The following is a 26,630-nucleotide window of genomic DNA, read 5'->3' as shown; positions in this document are numbered from 1 at the left end:
TTTTTCGTGTGTGTGGTTGTGTTTTCTCAATGTCCTTGTGACAAGTCATTTATTTAAATTCTACATCCCTCCTTCTCTCACTATCTCTTGGTCTTCATCTCTCACAGTGCCTCCATCTTTCCACTTCAGTATAAAACCTGCAAGTGGAACAGTTCTCCCAATAGATCCAATAAACCACATTTTCAATTACATGTCCTCTAAGTGCATTCTCCCTCTGTTAAATATATCTAACCGTATTATCTCAAAACGGTTCTGCTACCTTTTGGTCTCACTTTTTTTTATCTGAACGTATTTGCTGCAAATTCAACTCTAGAACAAGCTTTTAATGATTATCCAGTATCCGTTTTGTATGAATCCACCCTGTCACGTCCCAGTTTTCTCTTCAGTGGTAACAATTTCTTCAGATGTTGCCGGTGCTAGGTTTCCCAGTTGGCCTCAAGAATATACCAACACACAGGGACAGATGAACAGTTATTTCATTAAACGTCAGGAGACTCTTCCTCTCTATGTAATGAAGAGATGTGCATTTCCTCCCTATATGAGGTGTCCCTCAAACTCGGGATGGTCACTAGAGATTGGTAACCCCTACTGTCCAAAGTCTTATGTAACGGTTGGTGATGGCCCAAAGGCAAATTCATCCTTGGGAAACAATCTAGGTGGGCCCTGCTCCTTCTAGATACTCTGACCCCTCTTAATATTCTCCTTCCATACCTACCTACCGTTCTCCCTCTCTACACTTTCCTCTGCTTCCTACTCCACCCACAGTTTTCCCTCTGTTCCTACTACTTACTCTTCTGTCCCTCCATTGGTCCTTCTCCTTCTCTTACTATTTGTCTCCATTCGATCTTACTCCCTACTACTCTCACCACTCCTCTGCATCTCCTCACCTCATACTACCTCCCCTCTCACACTACTACCTCTACACACTGCTACCGCCTTCTGCTACACTCCCCTTCCACTGCGCTAAACTCACACCGCCTCCCTACTCTACTCCAGTACCACTCATACACCAACCAATTCCTCACCTTGCACACTTCTTCGATACATCTTCTCTGTCCTCTCTGCTCCATCCCTCCTCCAGCTGGGCTCTTGGTCCTCCTACTCCTCCCTTGACCTCACCAAAAAAGCTGTCGCCTTCCTTTTTCTGTCTTCCCTTTTATCCTCCCCATTCCCTACATTGGCTCACTCTCTCACTTAGTTCTCCTGGGTAGCCGATGGCAGTTCTTCTCCCAGGGAAGGTCTTACAACCTTTTGTAAATCTTTTCTTGTCCGGAAGTCCCATCCCCTTCTTATCCACTGGACTGATGTTCCTTCACTGTGGAAGTCCACCATAAACAATGGCCAAGTTTGTGTGAGGACTCCCCGTCCTCTCAGGTGTGCAGTATTGGGTAGGGTGTTAACGCACAGGACTTCTGCATGTAAGCGTTCAGTCGTAATTAGGTGTGGTCTTACCTGGCGCTCCATGCCAAGGCTTGCACTTGTGTTGTGCTGGTGTGGACTCGTTAATGATGGGTTGATTGTAGTGCTCTGCCCTCATCGTGTTGTCTTTCCCTGGAGCGGGTTGCGTAGCAGTGTACACGATCCTTGCTGCTGCACTGCTCGATCTGCTTCTTGTTTGTACCCATTTGCCTCTTTTGGGTTGTTTGCTTCCTGTGTCATTGCTGCTGATGGAGTGAGAGGTCCTGAAATAGACCGACCCTAGCCAGAATGGTGCTGTGCAGGCATAGGTTGAAACGGTGGTACCACTGTCGTACATCCAGGCGCAAGTGAAACTGGCAGGAGCTGGGGCCCTCTAAACTCCAATACCCCACACCCTGTTGAAGTACTGGCTCTGGCATTAACCCTGGTAGTCCTTGTACCCCAATTTGGAAGGCCTTTCTACCCCCTAACTCTGTGATCCGGTCACACAGGTAAAACCTTCTTTCTCCACGTTCTCTCTCTTGTTCACATTCTCGCACTCTGGCCCAGACAAACAACCCACTAAGTCAGAGTCAAGCAACACAATCAAAATTGTACAATTCTTTCCCATGTTCCTCCACCTAATAACGACCTGCACATGTCCACAAATCCTCTGGCTCTATGAATTACTCTCCAGCACCGTCCTTTATAAACAGTCCCTGTTGCATAAATCAATTAACGAAGCACCAGAATCTGCCATACAACAAGTTACAACTTGTAATAATTGTAATCCCGCACATGGCTTTCAAAGCAAAAGTATATGCTAGGGCTTGATTCTTTTTTGAACATCCACAATCACCAAAGATTTTGAGGTTCTTCCTTTGCTGTCCTTTGCATTCCTCTGAGCCTCTTAGTCTACTATAATGTTAGTATGTCCTTCCTGGTCGTGCTTTAATATATCTGTAACTTTCATTCACTTCTGGTAGTCTGTATGTCCAAATGTTGAAGTCCTACCTTTTCTGCCAGCTTCCTCGGGACCTTGCAATTGAGTTTAAATTGCAACCTAAAGGGTAAATCCATTCCATTTGGATCCAATCTCCCACCTTGTCAGTTCCCCTTTGACAAGTCTTATTTCTCTTCTCGTGTTAAGCATTGCCTAACTTGTGCTGTAATGTTAAGATAATGTACCTGTCCCACTTTTTTTAGCTTTAAGATACTTTTTTTACCGTGTATGCATGGAGTTTCACTACAATCTCTCTTGGTGTCCCTTGCATGGTGTCGCACATTATTCTAATCCTTTGAGCTCTACCAATTCTGTTGTCGGGATGTGCCCATCTGAATCACACAGAAGAAGTTTTGTATGCATTATATGATGTTGTTCAGCTCTGACCCTTCTTGCAGGAATTGTATCTTGATGTGTTCTCTTACAGCTTTATCTCAGTCAAGGTACCCTCATATCAATTGTAACACAAGCTTTGAGTCTAATTTATCAGCCATTCTGGGTATTGTGACAAATCTGAGTATGCCGTCCCTTCTCCGCTAGGGGGAGACCTTTCTGATGGGGACAGGGAGGTGCGTCCACAGAACAAAAATCTCCCTGAGGGTGGTGCACTGGGGGAGGATCGCCTGGGAGAGGAAGCCTCTTATGGGATTAGGGACGACCCTACCCAGAAAACACAGTATCCCCACCAATCACCGGACCTTTGCCCCCCCACCTCCTCTGCTACCCTAAGGGCAACCCATTTAGCGCTGTGATACCTCCGGGTCTGGGCGCTACCAACAAATACAATAAATAAATTAAATAAACCCCCTCCCTAATAAGCTCATAAGATATGTAGTCAACCTGCCATTCCCCTAGAAACTACTGGAGAGGAAGAATAGGAGTTACCTAAATGAAGATCCCTTTCACAGTACTGTGAAGAGGAAGATCGCCAATGACTCACAAGGGAGTCCTAAAATCAGTACTGTGACGAGGGATAAGTATGGAGGCATGAGGATTACCTGTAAGAACCATATCCAGCAGTCAAGCCTTTCCCAAAGTGTTATTGGCCAGAGCCAGCATAAAAGGGAAGACAGACTCAAAGTATGAGAGAAGCCCTCCCTGGAGGAGCCAGGAACAGGAATCTGGTGTTGCAAGACAATAGGCTGTAGAACGCTTTTCCATCCAGATAGAGGGGGAACCCTTGAACCACAACAGCCTGTGGGGAACTGAGGGAGGCTGGAGGAACCCAGATTACCAGTGTCCCTCCCAGAACAGGGGACGTGGGGACCCTTGAAACCCAGCAGTGTTCAAGGGACTGTGGAAAGCGGAAACTCTAATTAGAGCACACCCTGCTGGAGACCCAAACAGTACCGGAGCCTAAGAGCCGGGACACAGCTTCCCGGTAACCACTGATACCTGTAAAGAAGTAGAAAACGGGTACGCTCGAGGTTCTGGAGGTCTAGGGTAGCAATGTGGTGAGCTCTAGAAACCAAGAATAAGGGGGTTGGGTACCTAACCCTTTAAGAGTCAGAGGGGGACAAATGAGAAACCAAGGTTAAGAGTGTCTGGGACCCTACCATTTGAAAAGCAGAGGGAGACAGAAAGGTCTGGATTCCGAAGCAAAACAGGTAGAAAAAGTTGTACTCTTGGCAGTGGAGTGAGCTAAATGGACACGAGAGAACCGTGCGAGTATGGGACCCGCAGCCAAAAGAAGCAAGAAGGTCTGGGACCCAGATGAGACCGAGGGTCTGAGACCCTGAAGCAGCTGTGAGATAACCATATACTTGGCTGGAGAGTTACCAAGAGCACGCAACACAGTCTTGCGAGTCTGGGACTCGCACCCACATGTGAAGCACAAAGTGTCAAGGGACCTGGGATTGAGCGAAGGAAATTCTAAGCTTGATAGCAGACCCTTTCAAGCTGGTAGGATACAGGGACTGCGAAATCAAGCATCAGTTAGCTGTGAGATATTCAGGACTTAAGATGAGAAGGAGCTTTGCACCCGTGCCCTGCTGCGTCAGAGCCTCACCATGAAGAAATTTTATTCCATTTGCGTGCTACATTGAATCAGCAGCAACCACATGCCTGCCACGTGAGATCCTCTTGCATGCTACAAGGACCTGCAGCTTGCTGCTGTATAACCTACAGCATTTGTTCTAAGCATCATATATTGGCCATATTTGCTTCATGGTAGCCAGCGCCACGCCACGCGGTTACTGCTGAAGCCTCCAGCTGATCCTAAAATGGCCGCCGCCCGCCCTGTTTTTGTTTATTTGGTTGCTAAGCAACCTGCTTTGTCATGCTACAAGAGCCAATAGCAGTCGCCGGCAGGCGGAAGCAGGCCCGATCGCCGTAGGCCCGTAGCATGTTCTGAGCCTGTCTGGAGCTGGGAGGACTGGAGGGCTGCCCGAAAGCTCTATCCCACGGCGTCTATGCCTGTATATCCACCATACAATACCTGAACACTGCCTGCTTCCGAGTGCCCATATGAAATGAACTACACGCGGTAAGAATACTCATGCAATGTCTGTTATATGACCCCATGCTCGCCTATCCTTAACATCATCATGGTGCACATCATTTTACACTAGGACCATCTACAGCTTCCAACCACCTCTCCAGAATTGCGACATACTCAATGCCTCCCCCTGGCTCACCTCTCACGCCCACTGCGCCCTACCGGCTCTGTAGTGCCTCCCCACCCCTGCTCAGGGCCCTTGCCGACCATTGCACTCTGCAGCTGTCCGCTTCTCACCTACCCGCCTGCCTACTCCATGGCAGACTGCGGCACCTTAGACTAACTAGCCCCATCACGGCTAGCATATACCCAAATTGCCTTAATTGTCCGTGGTTGGCTTCCACCATATGGCTCCTCAAAAATGTTTTCACCTGAGCTTGTTGTACTGCATTGTATTGTTGAGTAATGCACCTGACAATCTATGTACCTAAAACTGGTTGGCCAATATATGCTTAGACTAGCACAGTCCATCATGTTGTTCACGTTGTGAGATCCACCTCATCAAAAATGCTAATTTGCTTGGTTTTGTGCTGCAGGCTTCTCAATTGTACCTGCACAAAAATTGTCTATTATGGATGCTGTATCTCGCTGTCGGTTGGCATAGCACCTGCCTACTTCTAACCTATACCACTCCCATGTACATAGACTTTACCATACCCAGGTATGGGAACTTGACAACGCTGAGTCACTCATCAAATGACGTAGCGCAGTAGCACCCTAGCATACCCTCACTGCCAACCTCTCGCAACTAAACTGATCATGGCAGCCACAGAACTTTCTAAATCCGTAGAGATTCCTCCCACCCCCTTCCTACCATCTTTTTTCACAAAACCATTCCACCTAAATTCCCAACATCACAGTACCACCATGCAGCTTCACAACTCCTTAGATACCAGGCTCACCTTGACATGCAGCCTCACCAGAATCACACATCTCCTCCAAGGCCCTAGATCTATCAGCTCGAGAAACAGACTCCTAGGTCAGCGCTCCCGTCATGCCCTTGCTGCCACAGTGCCCGATTCCAACCCAGAACACTCACACCACCTGCCTTCAAAGACACCAGTCTCGTCTGATAATATCAAAATCTCGACACCTGCTCCTCTTGAGGCTACTAAAGCCAACACTTCCACACAGAAAAACAATAACAAATCCAATCTGGCTGTCGGGTGAGGACAAAGGCAGCGAATATAGCAAGGGAAATGTGCACAAAATCACACAGTGAATAGCTTTGAATCAAACAACGTGCACACAGGAACCAAGACTCATGTACACTAAAACCCAGGAGTGCAAATAGATAGTGTGACAACAATACACATATATGAAAAGGGATGCGGGGTAAGCACTTAGAAACTCCTTATGACTGCACAGAAAGTTGGCAAGCTCCTTACCCACAATTGCTGTTACAGGTACTGACAGCGCTAAGCCCACGTAGAGGGCAAGCAACGACAGGATCTGTGAGCTAACACTCTTGATGGTATTGAATAAGAGAACTTAAAAACAATACTCGCGAGGACGAGAAATACCACTTGAATGTCAGCAAGCCCACGAACCCTGTTGATCAAACAGGGACCCAGAAAGGCTATAACAGCAATGGGAGGATAAATAAATACATAAGACTCAATACAAGGGGCAAGTAGGAATAGTGATTACAGAATAGTTAGGAAAACATAGGCATTTATTCAGGTGTTATCTACAACACCACACCTAATAATCAATGGGAAATAAATGCAGAAGTGCAAGGGAAAACATGGAATGGATTCCAAGAGAAAGTAAAGGAGCAGGGAAAGCGAAATTACAAAGGCAAACTTCCCCCACCCATCCAAGGAAAATGGCAGGAAGCTAAATCTATAAAGAGGAAAGACTAAAGCATCAAGGGTTACAGCAGCAAAGGAGAAAGTCAAAGAAAAATAGAACACAGGCAAACAGGGCTGCACCAAAAGGGAAAGCACTGAGAAAAGTTGCCTGTAAACAGAGGAATGCAGAAAGGGAATCTAGGAAGCAGAAATCAATTAAGCACATAAATTCGAAATCCAGGGTTAAGGAACAAGGAATAGAAACTTGGAACTAGGCACAAAGCTAAGAACCAGGAACCAAGGGACCAGTCACAAACAGGAACACTGCATCAATGACCAGCGCTGGACTGAAGCAAAATGAGGCTTTTAAAGCTGCTTAACGAGCACACGCCTCAGGTGTGCTGCTTGCTGCACCTGCAGCCGCAGGTGTTGCCTATCCTCCACCCAACCTTGTCCTGCAAGGGTGGAGATGAAGCAGTGGGCCCGGCATTCTAGGAAGCATAGTCATTTGATTAAAGAAGCATGCTGGTTGCTAGAAATCTGGAATGGATCCGGAAGAAAAGTAACTTGGAAAATAGGGATTTAGTGCTCCCAATTCATCAATTCATCAAAGCACTGTAGCATAAGCTTCAGAGGAAAAGTTCAGTAGGGAATATACCCCAAATCATGCCCCCAAGTGGTGGGAACGGGAGCGAAGGGAACGAGTCGTGACACTGGCACCCTCTCCACTGCAATGTGCTTTGATTAATGCTAGCTACCTCCCAGCACATTCTACAGAGATTCACAACCTTATCACCAATCTGGACCTTGATGCCATAGCCATTACAGAGACATGGCTCCATGAAGCATCGGGACCAGCCCTCTCTCTAGCCCTCCCTCCCGGCTACAACATCTTCCGACAAGACAGACCTAATGCTAAAGGCGGTGGAGTAGCCCTCATAGTTAAAGAAAGCCTAACAGTAAGACAAACAATCTCACACCTATGAGAGAAAGTTGACTCCCTCGCAGTCAAGATCGCTATCTCTCCCAACACCACTATTGCTATTCACTTAGCGCCCTCCAGGACCAATAGCGAATTTCTACGATAATCTCATTCATCTCTTGGGAGAAAATCTGAAAACCACCTCCAAATCTGTTCTTTTGGGGGATTTCAATCTGGGGTTCAATGACCAGAAAGTTAAACCATCAAAGGCCTTAGCCAAAGCTCTACAGGAACTTGGTTTCCATAAAATAAATCCTTACTCCCACCCACTGCAAAGGGCGCACCCTAGACTGGGTAGCTGATAACTGCTGTGTCATCGTCAGTTCCAATACTCCTACCCCCTGGACAGACCACCATCTTATCCACTTCCTCATCCCAACTAGCTCCAACACACCAAAACACTCAGCACTGTCCCACCTGCTTTAGCTAGATGTGCAAGGAACTTAACTAAAGAAAGGATCCTACCCTACTTAAACACACCAGCACTCAAGCCCCCTCTCTCCTCAGATCCCTCAGTGCTGGCCGATATCTACAACCACACTCAAAACAGCTGTGGATGCTATTGCACCAATAGAGAACAAGAAATAAAATGAAACGGTAATTCTTGGTTCTCCTCCGAACTGAAAGAATTACGTGCCCTCATGCGTAAAGCGCTGAACAAATGGCAAGGATCCCCACAGTACTCCATGCTAACCGCCTATAGAACTCTAACAACAAAATACAAAAAAGCCATATTCCTAGCAAAATCCTCACCTTACAACGATCGGATCACCAATGCTACCTCGAAATCTAAAGAGCTCTTTGCCATCTTTAAGGAATTGTCCACGCCAATCACCAATGCACAGAAAGTTAAGGACGAAGCCTGGTGTACCAGTGTACAAACAGCGCTGATTAACAAAAATTAACAGAAGATCAATTATCATCACAAGAACCTTTCCAAACGCATCAAGACCGCGTCCTACATTTTTTAGTAAGGACGCAAAAGGTAAAACACTCTTCTCGTTTAAGGAGTCCCAAGTATTGGACATTGTGCGAAAAATCAGACTATCCAATTGCAAAGGCGATGCCTGCCCAGCCAAGCTGGTCGAAGCTGGTCAAGCTGGTCAAAGATTGTGCTGAAACCATTGCCCCATTCCTCAAAACATTAATGAATGCTTCAGTCAACTCCAACAAAGTCCCTGCTAGCCTAAAAGAGGCATGGGTCCACCCACTACTGAAAAAACCCTCACTAGACCCGGAGATAGCCACCAACTACAGACCAATCACCACCGTCCCTTTCCTGCTTAAAATTCTGGACAAAGTTGCTTGCACCCAAATCCAGCAATTTATGGAAGCAAACAGCATCCTAGGTAAAAGGCAATCGGGATTCCGCCCAGGCCATGGGACAGAATCTGCCTTACTTGATCTCGAGATTCAATTTGGCGACATTATGGACAAAGGCAAGCCAGCACTTCTTCTCCTGCTAGATCTATCGGCTGCCTGTGATCTCGTCAATCATGATATCCTCTGTAAGCAACTCAAAAATGCTGCCCAATTCTCCCCTGAAGCCACAGCATGGATTTCGTCCTTCCTCAAAGGGAGACTGATGAGGGTCTTCTCAGACTCTGCCTGTGCAGCACCCACTACCATACACTGTGGAGTCCCGCAAAATCTTCACCCTACCTCTCTTCAATGACTTGGATCATTGCGGCATAGTGTACACTAACTATGCCGACGACACCCAAGTGTTACTCCCCCTAACCGGCTCGTACGAACAAGACTCAGCTGCCCTAACTAGCATCTATGCAGCCATCGAGACATGGATGGCAGCAAATGGTCTTTGTCTCAATGGAGATAAAACAGAGCTACTCCTGGTAGGCACCAAAGAGACGCTTAACAAACTCCCCTCCCCCATACAGTACCTTCAACATAGACAATATGCCCATCGCTGTATCACCATTTGTCAAAACCTTAGGGGTATTACTTGACTCATCCTTGTCCATGACATGCCACGTCAGTGCCATAGCCTTCTAGGCTGCACTCGCCACAAAAATCATCAATGCAGTCAAACATTTCTTATCAACTAAAAACTGCCTCGCAATTGCCAGGGCTACAGTAGGCGCCAACTACTGTCATGCCCTCTTCCTAGGCACTTCCTTCAAAAACCTCAAACTACAAGTCACACAAAACAACGCCCTCAGGGCAGCACTTAGCATCCCTAAAAGGGAGCACATCTCTCAGGCGCGAAAAGATGTTCACTGGCTGCCAGTCAAAGAGCGCATCCTTTTCAAAACCATGGCCATCACACACAAGTGTTTTTTGCACGCAATTGCCCCCCCTATCTATCTGAAAGAATCACCCCATCACATCATCCAGACCCATTAGAACGCACCTCTCCAATCAGATCTATGTCCCAGCCTTCAAAAGATCCAAAGCAGGGGGCTCTAGCTTCCAACACCTAGCACCCACAAATTAGAACGCCCTCCCTACAGCAGCACTCAGAAATGAAACTTCCTACACAGTCTTCCGTAAAGTACTGAAAACCTAACTTTTCAAATAATTTAGGCTACTCAGACTTAACTTCACCTGCCTGTAATGTTAAACAGCTTAGGCGCCTATGCCTATGCAATGTTTAAAAACTACTTCTGCTACTTACCATGATACACTGTAACACCAGACCCTTCTTGTTATTCTAGTCCACTGTAACCAACAAACCTGTACTGTCTTCTCGCCTTGTCATTTTTATCTGCACTGTCATTTAACTGCACCAATCTCAAGTAAGCAAGCATTCTGTAACAGCACCACAATGCCTAAGGCCCGTTGTGCGCGTTCTACATTTAAATAAATAAATTAAAAATAAGGATAAGTCTAGGGGAAAGGAACGCTGTATTTTGGAATATTATCCTTCATCATTTTTAATACTAGAAGGACTGGGAACTATTATGTTGGTTAAATAAAAGTAATCCTACGCTTGGTAGCAGAATGTGCCAAGCTGATTTGGACAGAAGAACTGTGGAGATTAGTCGTCTAGGGGAAAGTAGCACAACCCTAGTATTGGAAATGTGTCTTTGGAACATTGTTTTGCAGCATTTTTTGATTACCAGAGAGACTGGGAGCTGTTCTGTTGGTTGTAAACACAACGAACACGTGTTATTTGAAGAGACCATGCTTGCACAGTTAACTTATACTATTATTGTTAGGGACATTAATAGGTTATTGGACACAACAGTGACATTTTAGTTTTGGACATCCTGACTGTTTGCACTAGTTCTTTTGAGCCAGGGAAACACCTCTTAGATTTAGGGATAGAGAGGCCTTTTTCCCCCACCATTTTCTTGATCAATAAAAGTCTATATCCCAAATGAGGCCACACTTGTGTCCGAGCCTTACTACTGGTACCGCACAGTATCCTTCTTGTATCCGACTTTGCGCTGTTCCTGTGTGGATTACTCCCATCGCCTAGGCCTGAGATTTCTCATTCGATTGCTAGGGACAGATGTGTCTTTTTCCCCGATTGGGCACCTCTTGTGTGTCCTAGGAAAGCTTGCAAATGGGATTTCTTTGGGATTGGATATGTTTTGTCTCTTCTGCAGTCTTCTCCTCCTCTTTACTGTTCAAGCTCCCCAAGCAGTTGCAGAGTTTTTGTATAAAAAAGCACGGTAAGAGGGATTCTTCACTTCATATTCAAGGTCTGTAGAAGGGAATGCAGTGGTTTTGTGGGCCACAATGAGTGTTAGGATAAGGGGACCTTCAATCTGCTCCTTTCCCCATGGCTCAAGTCAGTGGATCATCAAAGTTCATCCTGCCAGCACCACCCTTTCCAAAGATTCTTCCCTGATCACCCCACAGCTCTGCTCACGGAGTGCAGTCAGCTGATCTCTGTTCTGCACACACCCCTCTAGTATTGCTTTACTTAACTGTGCCTGAATTGTCTTCCTATCTCACAAGCAGTCTGTCTGGACTCCGAATCTACACCGCCTCGGACCTCAGCAGCAACAGTCCCCACCTTCTTGAAGGCGTGGGTGCACTTCCAGGATTGCCACTAGCAATTAAACCTTTGGTGCACTGAGGTCTCCTTATTAGATGGCTTAAGGTGTGGTCCCTTGATGTCTGTACTAGGGTGGGAGCAGCTCATTTTTTTAATATCAATCCACAACCCACCCACATTTTCAATTTCTTCACTTTGAGGGAGCAGGCCATGCTGTGTCACATTTGGCAACACTGGTAGGTCCACATACCCACCCCACTGGTTATCAGGATAGATAGTTTACTCTTTTACTCTTTCTACAGTGGACTGGGAATTTGGGAGCAGGTCTTTGTTACGGATCAAGCTCTCAGCAATTGGAGCACATCCCCAATGACTCCTCCCACTCCACTATCTTGGTCACAATTCTGAACCTATAATAAATTTGCCCTAAAAACATGCAGTTCTGGCTTGGCATCTATCCTCACCCAGCATGATGGACAAAGAATATATCTTACTCGGTTTTGGATAGCATAACGTTTCCCAGTTCTAAGCAAGTTTAGAGGAAAATCCACTTCAGTACTGCCCCCATTGCATGTAAGTAAGACTTTGAACCTACGTGGAATTATTTATTAGGTGTGAGCAGTTCCTGAGCTTAGCCTGAATTTACGTCCCGTCCCTTTTCCTCCATACTGCATGAGCGTCCCTTCCAAGTGACGGGAGACGGAACCTTTTTCACCAGAAAAAACATTCTTCCCCTTTAAATTTAGAGGTGCACTGGGCTGTTGCCCTGGGAGCATGTGCTGCCCTGACTCCACCGCCACACCCCAGTCCTCTTTTCCGCGTTGACTGGATCGGGCTGTATTCACCAGGGCTCCTTGGTTTGGCTTCGGCCATGTAATTCCACGCACAGTTACTTCTTCTCTTTGTCTTTTTTTGTCTTTTTTATCATTCAGGTGCTCGGCCCTCGGGCGTCGCGCTCCTCCCCGGCACATGTCGACTTCCATAGGGTTCAGCAGGTGTCCATGCTTCGACAGGCTCTTCTCGACTTCAGACCCCCACGCCCTCTGCCTACGTTGCCTTGGCTCAGACCACGGTTGGCAAGCTTGTACTGTGTGCAACGCCCTTTCATCGAGGTTGCTGAGGAACAGACTAGCCAGGTGGAGGGAGCTCTTCCAGAAGTCGCCTCCAGAGGACCTCAAGAACATCGTGAAACATCGAGCCAGGCCTAAGGTAGGGCCTCTGTTTTCCATAGCACTCCGCAAGGGAGACACCTTCCCAAGGTCTCGCCCACGCGGGAGAGACTGCTCAAGTCCTTCTACCAGCACGTGCACCGAGGCTGCTCCAGCTACCGGCCTACTGGCCGAGCGATCCTCAGATCCTCCCGGTGACGGTGTTGAAGGACCGGAAGGTTCTTTCACCGGGTCTACACCCGAGGGGCTCTGCCCTTTTACCAGCATTGTGTCCGAGGGGCCACGCCCTAGTACCGGCAGTACGGCCGATAGTGCGCCTAAATGTAGCTCTACCGGCCCACGGGATGAGGGTGCCACACCTACCGGGTCTAGAGGCCCGAGGAGCAGGGTAGGCCTCGCGATCCACATTCAAGAGTCTTGGAGGAGGCTGGGCCCAGCGAGCCGAGCAACACGACGCAGGCATGTAGCAAGCAGTTCGACAAAATGGCCGCTGCGCCAGACATCGGCACCCGTCCGACGCCATTCCAGGAGTTCGGCGAAGAACGAGTGCCAAAGTGGGACTGGCCTCAACCAGGAACATGGCCTACAGCCTATCCTTCATTTGCGCAGGGCAGGTTCCCTCTGCGTCGTACGGGCAAGGTACGCAGTGGCTCCAGCAGCCTCCCCCTACCCTGTCTGTATCCCCTACCACCTCTCCAGCCTGTGAAGACTGTTTTTTTGAGAGGTTCCTGGGGCTCATGAAGTCCCCTTGGATGAGGTTTATCCTCAGGGAGGCCATCAGGGACGTGCTCCCTCCGATGCTACCAGCACCACAGGCTCCTCCGCAGCCCCCCCCACCTCCCGCTCAGTGCAGCCTCTGCCTCCGGCTCCCCTGCCGATTCCTCAGGTGGTTCCATACCAGCCTCCGCCACAACCTCCGGCTCCGGTACCGGTACCTCAGCCTCCAGCTCCTCCTCCACCTGCGCAGGAACCTCCGACCCACAGGATTCGGATGAGGAGGATCATCCTGACATGCCATCCTCAGCCAGGGCCTTCCATGAACGTCTTGCAGGGCTGGTGGAGTATCTGGGCATACCTCAACCCGAGGTCGAGCAACCAGAGGAGGGGGTGCTTGCTGAAGTCGTCACACAACGCCCCTCGGCCAAACAGGAATTCCACTGCAGACCAATGTAGTCTCCCTTGCCAAGAAGGGTTGGCTCAAGCCCCACTCTGTCCAGCCGGACAATCAACGCCTGGACTCCAAGTACAGGCAGATGGAGGGGGATACACTCTTGCTTTTGCCCCATCCTTAGCCACACTCCTCGGTGATCGCTACGGCGTCACTATACTCCAAGCCGCAGTCGTCCACAGCCGCCTCCTCGGCGACGCTGCTAGGCAAGGAGAAGATCTTGAAGGCGTACGGGAAGAACTGTATTCCAGCGCATCCTTGCATCTTAGCCAGGCCAACGCCGATGCCATGCAGGCTGCCGCTAACTAGAGGTTATGGTGGGAAATTGTGCACTTCCATCTGTATCGCCACGGACATGAGAAGAACAGCCTGGCTCCGGGCTACGAAATTCAACCCGGACGTCCAGGAACGCATATTAGACCTGCCTTTCAATGGGGGGACCTCTTCCACTCCACCACGGCTGAGGAGCTGGACAAAAAGAAAAACCGCTCACAAACGTCCAAGTCTTTATCCATCTTGACAAAGACCACGCCCAAATCAAATACCCAGTCACAACAGCGCTCCTACAGGGGGCGTATATGCGGAGGGTTCTGCAGCTTCCAGGAACGGAGATCCAGGCAGCTGGACCGCTCGCTGACTCCTAATCGGCGCAAGCAACAAAAAGAGGGACTTGGGGGGGGGGGGGGGGGGGGGGGGTACAAGGGCTTTTTCCAGTCCCCCTCCTCCACGACAGCCTTAGAGGGAAAAAAGGCATGACACGCCCCTCCGGGACCACGTGTCTCCAGTGGGCGGCAGGCTTACTCTCAATGCACATTTCGGGAACCAGAATTTCGCGGACCCCTGGATCCTCTCCGCGGTATCCACGGGGTACTGCCTACCCAGACCAGCCTCTAATCCCCCCCCCCCCCCCCTCCACTCCCTCAAGTTGGGACAGCAACTCTTCCGGTCGAGATCCGGTCGCTCGTAGAAAGCCAGGCCGTAGAGGAAGTCCCAGCCTCCCAGCAAGGCTTGGATTTTTACTGCAGGCTTTTTCGCCATTTAGAAAAAGAACCAGGTGGGCCTCAAGAGTTGTGTTGGATCTTTCCACACTCAACCTCTCCTTACCTCTTCAAAAATTCAAGATGGTTACGCCAGCTTTTATAGCAGAGACATTGTGCAAGGGAGACTGTATGTGCTCCCAGGATCTGAAGGACACACATCTACAAGTCCCGATTTGGCAGCCCAATCGTTCTTTCCTAAGGTTCAGCATCATGGGCTACCATTTCCAATACAAGGTCCTTCCTTTTGGCCTCAACTCGGCCCCCAGGGTCTTTACCAGACTCAATAATACTGTGGCTGCCCTCATCAGAGCAGAGGGCCTCCACATCTACCCATACTTTGACCACTGGCTTGGCATAGCTACATCTCCGGAAGCAGTTCACCGCTCTTCCCATGGCCTTATGAACACAATGCACGATCTGGGCTTCTCGCTCAATCTCAAGAAGTCGCAGCTGCAGCCCACGCAGACTGCCATTCTTGGGCCTCATCTGGGACACAGCCTCCAAGAAGGTGTTTCCATCGGAGGACAAGATCCCGGCCGTCAAGAGGGCCACCACCCACTTCCTCAGCACAGAGGTGACCTCGGCATGGTGGTACCATCATCTCCTGGATCTCCTGGCGGTGGTCCTACTAGCCGTCCCACACAGGAAACTGAGGATGAGGAGGATTCAGCAGCACTTCGCGGCCTCGTGGAACCAGGAGCGGGGCTCTCAATCCGAGATGATCAACGTTCCTCCATCTCTCCACCATGACCTCACATGGTGGTCCACGGACTGCAACCTACGGTCGGGCAAGCCCTTCTGACCTCCCAACCTGCAGGTCACCATCACCATGGACTCCTCGCTCGAGGGCTGGGGAGCCACTCTGGACGATCTCTCGGTCCACGGCATCTGGACTCGACTGGAGCAGGAGTACCACATCAGTTGGTTGGAGCTGAACGTCATCTGGCTAGCGCTCAGGGCATTCCTTCCACTTCTCAAGGGCAAGGTCGCCCTCATCCAGACAACTCTACCAGCATGTACTGTGTCAACAGGCAGGGAGGAACCAGATCCCCCTCCTCTTTGCAGACTGGCTATCGGCATGTGGGAGTGGGCCCTGGAAAACGACATCTACCTCGTGGCAGTCCACCTACCAGGGGAATCCAACCTGGAGGCGGACAGGCTCAGCAGGTTGGGAGCGGGAAATTACGACCTCGTTATTCAGGATTTCTTCCCCAGGTGGATCTCTTTGCCACCTGGCACAACAAGAAGTGCCCTCAGTTCGCCACCTGCAAGGCACAGGGCCCAGGCTCCGTGGGTGATGCATTTTGGATTCAGTGGGACGGCATGACAGCTTACGCCTTCCCACGCACTCCCCTGATTTACAGAGTGATTTGCAAGAACAAGGAGTCTCGCCAGCCCAACATCATTCTAATAGCTCCATGGTGGCCGACCAGGCCATGGTTCTCGGAGCTGCTCAGCCTCTCGGAGATGCCACCAATTCACCTTCCGATGGGCCCAGTACATCTGCTGACGCAGCAGGGGCACAGGGTCATCCACCCTGCGCCACAGAAACTAGCAGTCATAGCGTGGTTCCTGAGCAGGCAACGCTAAGGCACCTCAGCCTCTCACAGGCCAATCTGTAAATCATACAGGGCGCAAGGAGCAAGGCTACCAGGGCCCAGTATAAAAGTAGATGGACCACGTTCTGCCACTGGGCAGACTCCAAGGATATCAACCCCCCTGGCATGTACTCTGGATGACGTGCTCTCCTTCTCAGCGCACCTCGCCAACTCTGGCGTGCAGGTGGACATCTGCCGCTCTTACCTCGCAGCCATCGGGGCTTACAAGGAACTCAGAGGAGGGGGGGGGTCTTCTCCTCCTCCAATCCGATTGTCAAGAAGCATTTGACGGGGCTCGCAAGGCTCTACCCGCCCAGTAAGAGGCCCATCAAGAAGCCACACCCCGTGTGGGACCTGAACATAGTCTTGGGCGCCCTGCCGCACAAACCATTCAAGCCATTGGCGTCTGCGGACATCAGGTTGGTCACCATTAAGACAGTCTTACTAGTCGGCCTCAACTCGGCTCGCAGAGTCAGTGAAATCCAGGCGCTGGTCGCATCAGAACCCTCTTCTACCTTTCACAGGGACAAGGTAGTCCTGCGGACACATCCAGCATTTCTGCCTAAGGTGCCGTCTGCTTTCCATTTGAACGAGGAAATAGTCCTTCCTACGTTCTTTGCCGAGCCCAAGGACGAGGCACAGAGAGTTATGCACTGCCTGGATGTCAGACGTGCCCTGAAATTCTACTTTTACAGGACCAAGGGCTTCTGCAAATCAGACACCCTGTTTGTCACTTTCAGAGATGCAAGACCTGGCCAGCAGGCCTCCAAGGCCTCCATATCCCGCTGGATGGTCCCGGCCATCAAAGAAGCATACGAGGACCAGCACAAGCCGCTTCCGGCGAACATGCACGCCCACGCAGTCAGGGCCAAGGCAACGGCCATCGCATTTCAGCGCCATGTCCAATGGAAAGACATAAGCAGGGCAGCCACTTGCAGTATGGAGGAAAGGGGACGAAGGACTAAGAGTACGTTAGTCACTACAGTGAGTAACTTATCATTTCTGCTTATAGTCTGTGGTCTGTGGCTGCAGAATCCTACTAATTGTAAAGCTCTGCTTGCCAACAAAATAAAACCGACTCTCTAGGTCGGTCACCATTAAGCAAACATATTTTTGTATTCTATTTATTGTACTTGGTGTGTAATTTTGAAAAGAAATGACCTACAAAGTAAGCAATACAGGATGCAGTCCTTAGGTAGTTAGGGTGCCTTTACAATAGAAACAAGATATTGCAGTTAGAATAAACCATTAGTGAGCAGTTAGGGTGCCAACTTAAAACAATGCAATGCTGTGCATTCTAGCCTTTGGAGGTAGCAGCTGAAGCCTGGTAAATATTGGCAGAAAGCCATGTGCACAAAGCAATTGTGGAACAGGGAAGTAGACATAACATTATCAGCAAAACTTAAAAGGGAAGCATGGGAAATTGGGTAACTTGTTGGGGATCTGCATGCATCTTGGAGACATTTTTTTTTTGTTTTCAAAGACCTGCTTGGTGCATTGATAGACTCACAAGAATTGTATTGCACATGAAATTTATCAATCCGAGATCCTATATTTTGTTCTAATGTGTACATCTGTACTCTTCTTTTTATTATTCATCTGGATTGTTTGAATTTATTTTGGTGTTAAACTCCACTTTTGTTTACCTGATAAATGTTTTCAATGTAGGTTTAACATCCACTGAAATCGATCAGTCTTATGGAGGTTTCTTTGACATATTGAAAGGTGGAACTGAGCGATTTCTGACTAATATTAAGGATACATCTTCAAAAGTTATCCAGTCTGTGGCCAAGTAAGTGCATTATGGACTCTTTTTAGTTGTTTAAGAAAAATGTGTCCCAGAGCAAAAGGCCTAGGAATTTATCAATTTAATGATGTAGCTAGCCAACTCACTTGTAGCAAGGAGCTTTTGCAGGCACGGCTACGCTTTTCAGGATTTATTTCAACCACTGTTAAAAACACACTGCCTCGTGCTAGCAGAGCACAAGATAATGTGTGCGCATCCAAAGTGGGTCGAAGTGTATTTATGACAAAAGTAGTATTTACTTTTTTGTGATGTTTGGGTGTACATCGTTTTTTTCAACATTTTAATACATTGCCTATCCTAAATGTGTCAATGAAAAGAGAACATCAATCACATATTGTTTTAGATTAGGCAGTTATTTGGATTGACGTGTAGGTCATACTTATGGACAGCTGCCTTTACTGTTTTCGTGACTTAAGACTATTCTCCAGGCAGAAATGTATAGGGTATCAAGGAAAGATTAAGAAGGCTAAAGTAGCAGCAGCATTGCACAGAGACTTGTGATCACTCTTTTGATCGGAGGGAATACACATGCGTGTTTGGTGCTTTTTTCAAGTCAAACGCTGGCTCTTTACCCACTTGAATTAATGTCTTCCTTGGATACTGTGCTATCGCTGTGTCCGACTGTTAATTTGCACTCAAACTCAATGCTAAGCTGTTGGCAGGTTACACTGCAGCTGTGTTGCAGTTATTTTGATGATTACACTGTACATCTGTCGGAATGCTTCAGAGAACAGTTGAAATATTTAACACCAATTTGTATGTTTTGTTCGGTTTATATAGGAGTTTGTGAGGAACGGAAATTCCCTTTGCAGAGACCCCAGGGGGAGCAGGTCAGCTAAAGGCCCTAGATACATTGTTTCAAAGTGCTACTACTTTCATGAGATGGAGGTTTTGACAAAGTGGCTGGAGCTTTAGGTTATTTACTTTGACGTATCAAATGTCTGGATTGTTCAAAAGCCCCTCATAAGTGATGCTTAAAAGGAGTGTTAATCATTCACTGTTAGTGGCAAACAGTGTAGTTGGGGGCTATCCTTTCTCTCTGTTTGAGTGGAGTATTGTATACAAAATCTTGAACAGGTTAAGCAAGGTTTCTGACATTTAACAGAGAAATATGCGTCCCATCGGGATCGCCCACTTGAAAGATGAGGACACTGGTGCCAAGAATCGAGGTAAAGGAGATCTGGATCAGGAAAATAAAAATAAACCGAAGATTAGCACACCCTTACCGGAAAAGGGTGAGATGTGACAGTGCATTACTCTGAATCATGAACTGATCCCAGGGAGTCAAATTGCATTGTTTGAAAACTGAAAATTATTAGCGCATATTTATGGCTTTCAAACAGAATTAACTTTACATGGATGATTGTTTAGTAATACAGAGGTGAACTTGAATGGAGGTGTTTTCAGGAATCTCAATTGAAGGCAATTATCTTCAAAATCATGTCAACACCAAAAATACACTCTCAATCTACATGGCCCAATTTCAGAGCAGGCCAGCCCACACAGCCGAGATATCTCTAACCCAAAGCACCACCCAAGGGGAGTAGAGAATATCGTTTAAAAGGCAGCCAGCCCATTTATTCTGTGTCACACATGGAGAAAACTAGCAGGTGGACAGCAGCGAAACCCTGGTGGATCCCAGCCCTGGAGAGCTTGAGGTTGGAGACCTGGCAATAGAAGATGCTGATAAAAGGTGAGGCTTTTGGTGCTAGAGGAGAGATATAGTAGTATTGTGGAGCACAAGGGAGTTCCTGCCTTATTGGAAGTAGAAATAGAATATTTGGGAGCAGAGAAGGAGGGCTACCCGATAGGAGAGGAAACCAGGACTACCAATTGGAAAGGGGAGGAGTGGAATATTGTGCAGAAGGGAGATATTATCACAAAGACAGCAATATAAGATTTTACAGTATTGAAGGACAAATGAGTTATTAGTTTGGAGAAGGAAGGTTACTTCTTTGAGGCAGATGAGATATTTATTGGGAGAGAAAGAGGGGAGATGTAATTTAAAAAGGATAGAGTTGAAAGAGACCAGAATGGGCAAATGTATCTTGCATAGAAGAGTCAAGATTTGGGAGGAAAGTATTGTTGTGGAGATGTGGCATAAGCAGCCTTGGAGGCAAGGGAGAATTACAGTGAGGAGAGACATCCTCTGAGGGTGGACTATTGTTCGCAGGATGAGAAGAGATACCGTCAGGATATAGAGGAAGACATAATAGGTCGGGACTATGAGTAGCCAGAGAGAGAGAGGGGAGACCACCCAATTGGAAAGTAAGAGTAGGTGGTTCTGAAGAGCCATGTTGATCCAAGGGAAAAGATGGATGCAGACTGAGAAACAATAAGGCTCTGTTATGCTGCAGGTAAGGGAGACGAGTATAGATTCAGTCACGATGGAGAAGAGTTCTGGGGAGAAGTGGGTGGAGAGGAAGGATCTGGCCATGCTTCTCTGGTGAACCCCATCAGGGTGCTCAAGATCATCCAGCAAACCCCACCTTTGCACAGGATCTGATGCCAATCTTCCGCCGCTCATCCGGAAGGAACCCAAGGAGGCGGCCTAGGAGGCAACTGTTGGGAAGCCCTAGGAACATCAATTTGCCCAGGAGCCAGGGCCTATGGCATGGAAACCCTGCTCCCAAAGGAATGGGCTAGAGGACAGGAAGATCCTTCCCACAAGACACCCTCCTTGAAGAGATTAGAAATTGTGGACACTTTTGTTTCGCTCAATAGTAGGACTTGGACATTTTGATTTCCAGCTGTCACCAGAGTGGTTTTGTTGAACTTTGGAACTTTGAGCATCCTGTTGAAAGAGAAAATTGGCAGCAAGGAGGATGGTCCTTTTCTTTTGAACCCTATCTTGAGAACTCCACTAGCACCTCCCTCATATTGCACCCTGAAACTTAGAGCCATCATGCAGACCGTATTTTGAGTATTCCTATGCCCTGTCCCTTTACCTCCTTATCTGTGGGTGTCCCATCCCACAGGGACAGGACTGGAGCCTTTTTTAACCTGCAAGTCGACTTTTCCTTTAAGAGCTTTGCACGTGCAAGGGCAAACCAGTGCTGGGCATGTCCAGCCCCTGCTGACTCAACCTGGGAATTTTAACCCCCCCCCCCCCCACTTTATTTAAAGGGAATGAATGCCTAAATCCCTGTGCTGGTTATTTTAGGCTTTGTCATTCCACATTTCTTCAATCAGGGTCTGTGTGCGCCCTCTGCCAGCATTCTAGTACACCATTCCGGTTGAATGTCAGTGACAATGTGATTTACAGCCTGCATGGTGAGCAGTGCAAGATTTCCTCCATCGGATAGCCACATGCTCGGTTTAGAATGTCGCGAGCTGAAGCAGAAGTGGGACTCTGGTGCTTCCTTCTTATTGTGGCATAGGCTACAGCAGTGGGGCGATCTCTTAGATGGGTCCCCACTGCAATCTATTCAGGACTTTGTCACAGGATGTAAAAGGCAACACTGCTCAAAGGTAAGTCACCTTTCGAAGGGATTGGTTCCTCCGACGTATACCACATCTATGACAGGTAATCACCACAGCTGTGCTGCTTCGGAAAATGTCCTGTGTCAATGACGTCGATACGCTGTCCTCGAGGGCCTCCGTCGAGCCGACGTCACCGGATGTTATAAGTAGGACGCATGACCCCCGTAGCCTCAGTTCTGTTTTTTCCACGAACGTGTTCGCTTCAAAGATCTAGGCGCGCCTCGGTTCTTCGAACTTGGTATTTGTGAAGATATCATGTCTTTGTCGTCTTCTACCCCGCGGTCAGGGTTCAAGAAGTGTTGGGACTGCGGTTCCAAGATGTCGCTTTCAGACCCGCACAACGTCTGCCTCTGGTGCCTCGGCTAGGACCATGCCACCGATGACTGTGACGAATGCCAGTCTTTGACGTCCAAGGCCTTGTGGGAGCGGAAGAAGCTATCTGTAAGGTAGGGTTACCAAACCCCGAAAGTCGAAATCCGCTGGGCTTTCGACCGACGATTCGAGGGGTGACTCTCTGTGTCGACGTAAGTCCAGACGGTCTCGGTCCCGGAGTGGTTCCCGCCATTCCTCTGCCTCTTCTAGGCACTCGCGGAAGCGCCGTCACCGGTCGCCTTCCTCGTCCGAGGACTCATCAGACGGCGGGTAGCTTGTCCTACCAAGCATTCCTCTCCTGCGGAATGGGACGTATTTCGTGAGGAAATTATGGCGATTTTCGAATCGCAGGGCTCCGTTCCGTCCACGCCCTCGAGAGAAGCCGGCAAGGAACGCGCTAGGGCCATCGCTCGCACGCCTTCAGGCTCTGGCGTTCGGCGCGATCATCGGGAGCCGTCGCTGTCCCGATCAGACAAGGTAGATCGCTCTAGCCATGCCCGCTCCAGGTCCCGGTCCTTGACGCCCTCGAGACCGTCAGAGCCTGCGAGGTCTTCTAAGAAGACGTCAACGCCATCAGCACCATGTCCGTCGAGGGACTCTCTCGAGGCTCCGCCTCCGAGGAAGTCATCTGCGCCGAGGCCATCGAAGGACACGCTCGGGGCGCCGGCCTCGAAGTCTGTGTCGAAGCTGTCAGCGCCTCGCTCGACGTCAGCGCACTCGACGCCTTTTGTGGAGGCTTTACCGGAGGTACCCCGTGCATCGGTGGAAACTCTGAGGAAGGCCCTGAGGAAGTCAGTGAGGCCTGTATTTGAGCCTTTTTCTGTGCCCTCATCCAGGGAGTTATTCCAGCCCCTGGATTACATCTCTGAGGTGGATGAAGGGTCTGAGGAAGGTTTGATTCCTGATGAAGTTCCTGACTGTTGGGAGAATTCTCTCTTTAGGCTGAATTTCCTAACCTAGTGAGTCCCCCAGCAGCTTTGCTGGATTTCTGGAGTTTATTTTTCCTCCTGCCAAGAGTGAGACTCTTTTTCTCCCACTCTTGGACATGATTTATGGTATTCCTTTGATTGGTAATGTGTTTTATGGGCTATGGGGTCCTTTACTCCATAGGGTCTCGTGTGTTTTTACTATGTGTGTTACACAGCACCCTCCGTGCAGTAACACAGGGGTGTCGTAGTGACATCCCACCATAGACTCCATACCCTGGGACTGACTACAGGGCATGTAAAGTCACCATTGGCTTTACTAGTCCCAAATTATTAACAGAAACCAGTACAAACCATCATATTGTGGACGTACTGGTCGGGGCAATTCGATTGCCCCGGGGTCTGTTAGTCGAGGGGGCACGTCTCCGTCGCCTCTGATTGAGTTTTGGCTGGTGGCAATGGAAACTACTTTTTATATTCTATCGTGAATATTTCCCTATGGGATTTTCCCATTGTTCGAGGCTACCAACTTTAATTATTTAATTCTCATAGCCTCGAACATACCGCCGGTTTATTTAATTAATGTTAATTCTCCGGTTGGTATTTTTTGGCAAGACTTGATTCTAAAATGGCGTTTGTGTTCTTTTCTGTGACTCCAACCCAAGTCGAGCCCTTTGTTCCCCTTTTTGGCGGGCTTCGCCACAGAAGCCTCCAAAAGTGGTGCCACCTTGTCTGGGTACCACAGGAGGTGTGGGAGGGTGTTTAGGCACCCTGGACTGAGTTACCGTGGTAACTCAAGTCGCACTCTTGTGTGATTGGCCCACTTAGCATGTTTGATTGACAGCTAGGCTGAGTGAATGGGGGTATGCTGCATAAAAGCAGGGCTTTGGGGACTGGAACTTCAGAAGTCGCCACAGGACCTGAGAATCCGACGGGGGAGAAGCTGAGCCGACCTACCACAACGACACCACCGGTGGAGCCCTGCAGAACCGACTCGCCACTTCGCGACGACAGAGAAGATCTCCCGGCTGGAGAGGCTTCTTCCCCTTACTGGTGGGCTCAACCAGTTTTACCTTCTTTCTTCGCACCCCAGACCGGTTTGTGGTCGAACTGCCCGTGCCAAGCACCCCGGCGCCCGGATAGCCACTCGCCACTGAACCGCGAATAAACGGACCGCTCCTTGTACCTGAGAAACTCTGCGGCTGGTTTCTTCCCTGGCAGTGCAACAGACTCCTATCTTCCTCCACGATGAGATCCTCTCCTCCCCCAGACGAAGCACCGACTTGCATCCGCTGCCAGGAACAACTGCCCCCGCTGGAGTGTTCTCACCACTTTAAGGTACTGTGTCCGCCAGGCCTCCCTTTCTAAAGATTGCTACAAGGTAATAATAACTCCTTAACCTTCTGGACTGGGCTGGCCGCCTTGACCCTCTAACTGGTCCCTTTCTTTGGTCCAACTCCTTTTTGAACCATTACAAGACTTTTGTGCACTGCAACCGTGTGACCTTGGACACATTTCGTTTCGATACTCTTAAAGCGAATCCGGCCTACTGACTCAGAATTCACGGTTTTAGTTGGCCTTCCTCTCTTGTTATGTTCTTGTGAAAGTGTTGGGATCTGTTTCAATTTGTTCTCTGCTTTTCTCTCCCTTTTTAAAACGAACTATTAGAGTGCCATCTACGTTAAGCGCTCACGGCTGTCTGAAAATAAGTGGGGCTTTACTTAAGACTTGTCTAATATTCTTTTAAGGGAGTGTATATCTTTTAGTGACCGTGTTTTTGAATTGCTTCCGATTAGTGCCTGTGTGTTTTTCTAGATGTGGTTTTAAATAAATAATTATATCTCTTTTACACTAAACCCTGGTCAGTGTTTACTTGTTCTATTGTGTGCTCTTGACCTATTGTGAATACTCTGTATACTGCCTAACTCTTCTTGAGGGAAGTCTGACTGCTCAGCCACACCTAACAAGTGAATCTGTGTGGTACAGACTGCTACCAAGTGGGTTTACTGCCAAACACCTGTAGTCTTAAATCTTTTGCAGTGGTCCCAGAGGGAACTGCACAGGTTTCTGCCTAACACTGACGACCTAGTGTCTGGTCATAGCCAGTTGGAAGACCTGCGTCAGTCTTTGCACAACGCTAGTGGTCTTGATACCTTCCACGAGGTTGAGTTTGGCAGGCCTGAGCCTGGTACGCATGCTGAATCTTTGTACAGGTGCCTCATGTCGAGGGTGACAGAGTACTTGGGGTGGTCTGTGCCACCAGTCGATTTTCTGCAGGATGACCTGACGGATATCCTTGACCAAGGTTCACCCACTGACCCGGTACTGCCATTTCATATGGCTTTACAGAGAAGGGTGGCAGTGGCTTGGACTGCTCCGGAGAGAGTCTTGGCTGTGAGCAAGTCGTTGCCGAAAAAATACCGTCCAGCCAGTAGCGACCCCAGCTACTTGACTACGCCCCTCACTCCGGAGAGTTTGGTGGTGCAGGTGGCTACGGCCCCAGAAAAGCAGGCGTCGTACCCTACCCTCCCTCCTGATAGGGACGACAAACTTTTTGACGGTTGGGCGAAGAAAGTATTTTCTTCAGGGGGTATGGCTCTGAAGGCAGCCAACTTTGTGTGTGCCTTAGCACGTTTCACTCACACTCTGTGGAATTGTCTCTTTGTCGGCTGAATATATTCCCGAAGGGGAGTAATGGGATGGGTTTCTTGCCCTGGTACAAGAGGGCAAGGATGCCATGTGTGAATCCGTTCAGTCTGGTCTGAACATGGCGGATTGTGTCAGCCGGTCCATGGCAGGGAGCACTGTGATGCGCAGGTTTGCGTGGTTGCGGAAGCCGGGGTTTTCTCCTGAAGTACAAGCCCGGCTTCTCAACATGCCCTTTGATGGTGAACATCTTTTTGGCAGCAAGGCTGACTAGAGCCTTGAGAGGTTGCAGACCTCAAAAGCTGCAGCAAAGACGTTGAGCGCTGCAGTTCGCCAACTTCCGTCTTTTCGTCCTAGGGGGCAGCAATGGAGGGGAGGTTCCTTTCGATACTACTCTTCCTTTGGTAGATCGAGGGGAGCTGGCAGTCAAAGGGGCCAACGTAGCAGTACCAGAGGTGGAAAACAAGTTACTCGAGTTGCCAAAGCCACTCGGGCAGTTGCCTCTTTGCCCTCAGGCACTGCCACAGCCGCTTCAGCTCAGTCATGAGGCCATGTCCCATGGTTCGCCGGTTGGGGGAAGGCTGGCACAGCATATTATAGAATGGCGTGCCATTACTTCAGATGTGTGGGTTCTGGAGATCATAGCCCACGGCTACTGTCTTCCTTTCTGGCAGAGGCCTCACGACAATCCACCAGGGAATCTCTCTTTGAAGAGTCAGGATCCGCTCCTTGCGCAGGAAATCAAATCCCTGCTGGAGAAAGTCACCATAGAACTGGTGCC

The 26,630-nt window shown here is 48.9% G+C and overlaps 1 protein-coding gene across 1 annotated transcript in view; it reads left to right on the top strand.

The window, feature by feature from the left end:
- The window catches only part of GAK (cyclin G associated kinase), a 2,243,070-nt gene that overhangs the window by 655,827 nt on the left and 1,560,613 nt on the right, over window positions 1–26,630 (top strand). Inside the window, exon 11 of the mRNA XM_069626358.1 lies at window positions 18,284–18,407. Within this exon, the coding sequence (XP_069482459.1) occupies window positions 18,284–18,407 (124 nt within the window). The remainder of the gene's footprint in view (window positions 1–18,283; window positions 18,408–26,630) is intronic.

This window comes from Ambystoma mexicanum, chromosome 6p, assembly GCF_040938575.1.
Source record: "Ambystoma mexicanum isolate Mex_15411 chromosome 6p, UKY_AmexF1_1, whole genome shotgun sequence".
Classification (NCBI taxonomy): domain Eukaryota; kingdom Metazoa; phylum Chordata; class Amphibia; order Caudata; family Ambystomatidae; genus Ambystoma; species Ambystoma mexicanum.
The sequence above is the reverse complement of the archived record's forward strand: the minus strand, read 5'-3'. Positions and strand labels throughout refer to the sequence as shown.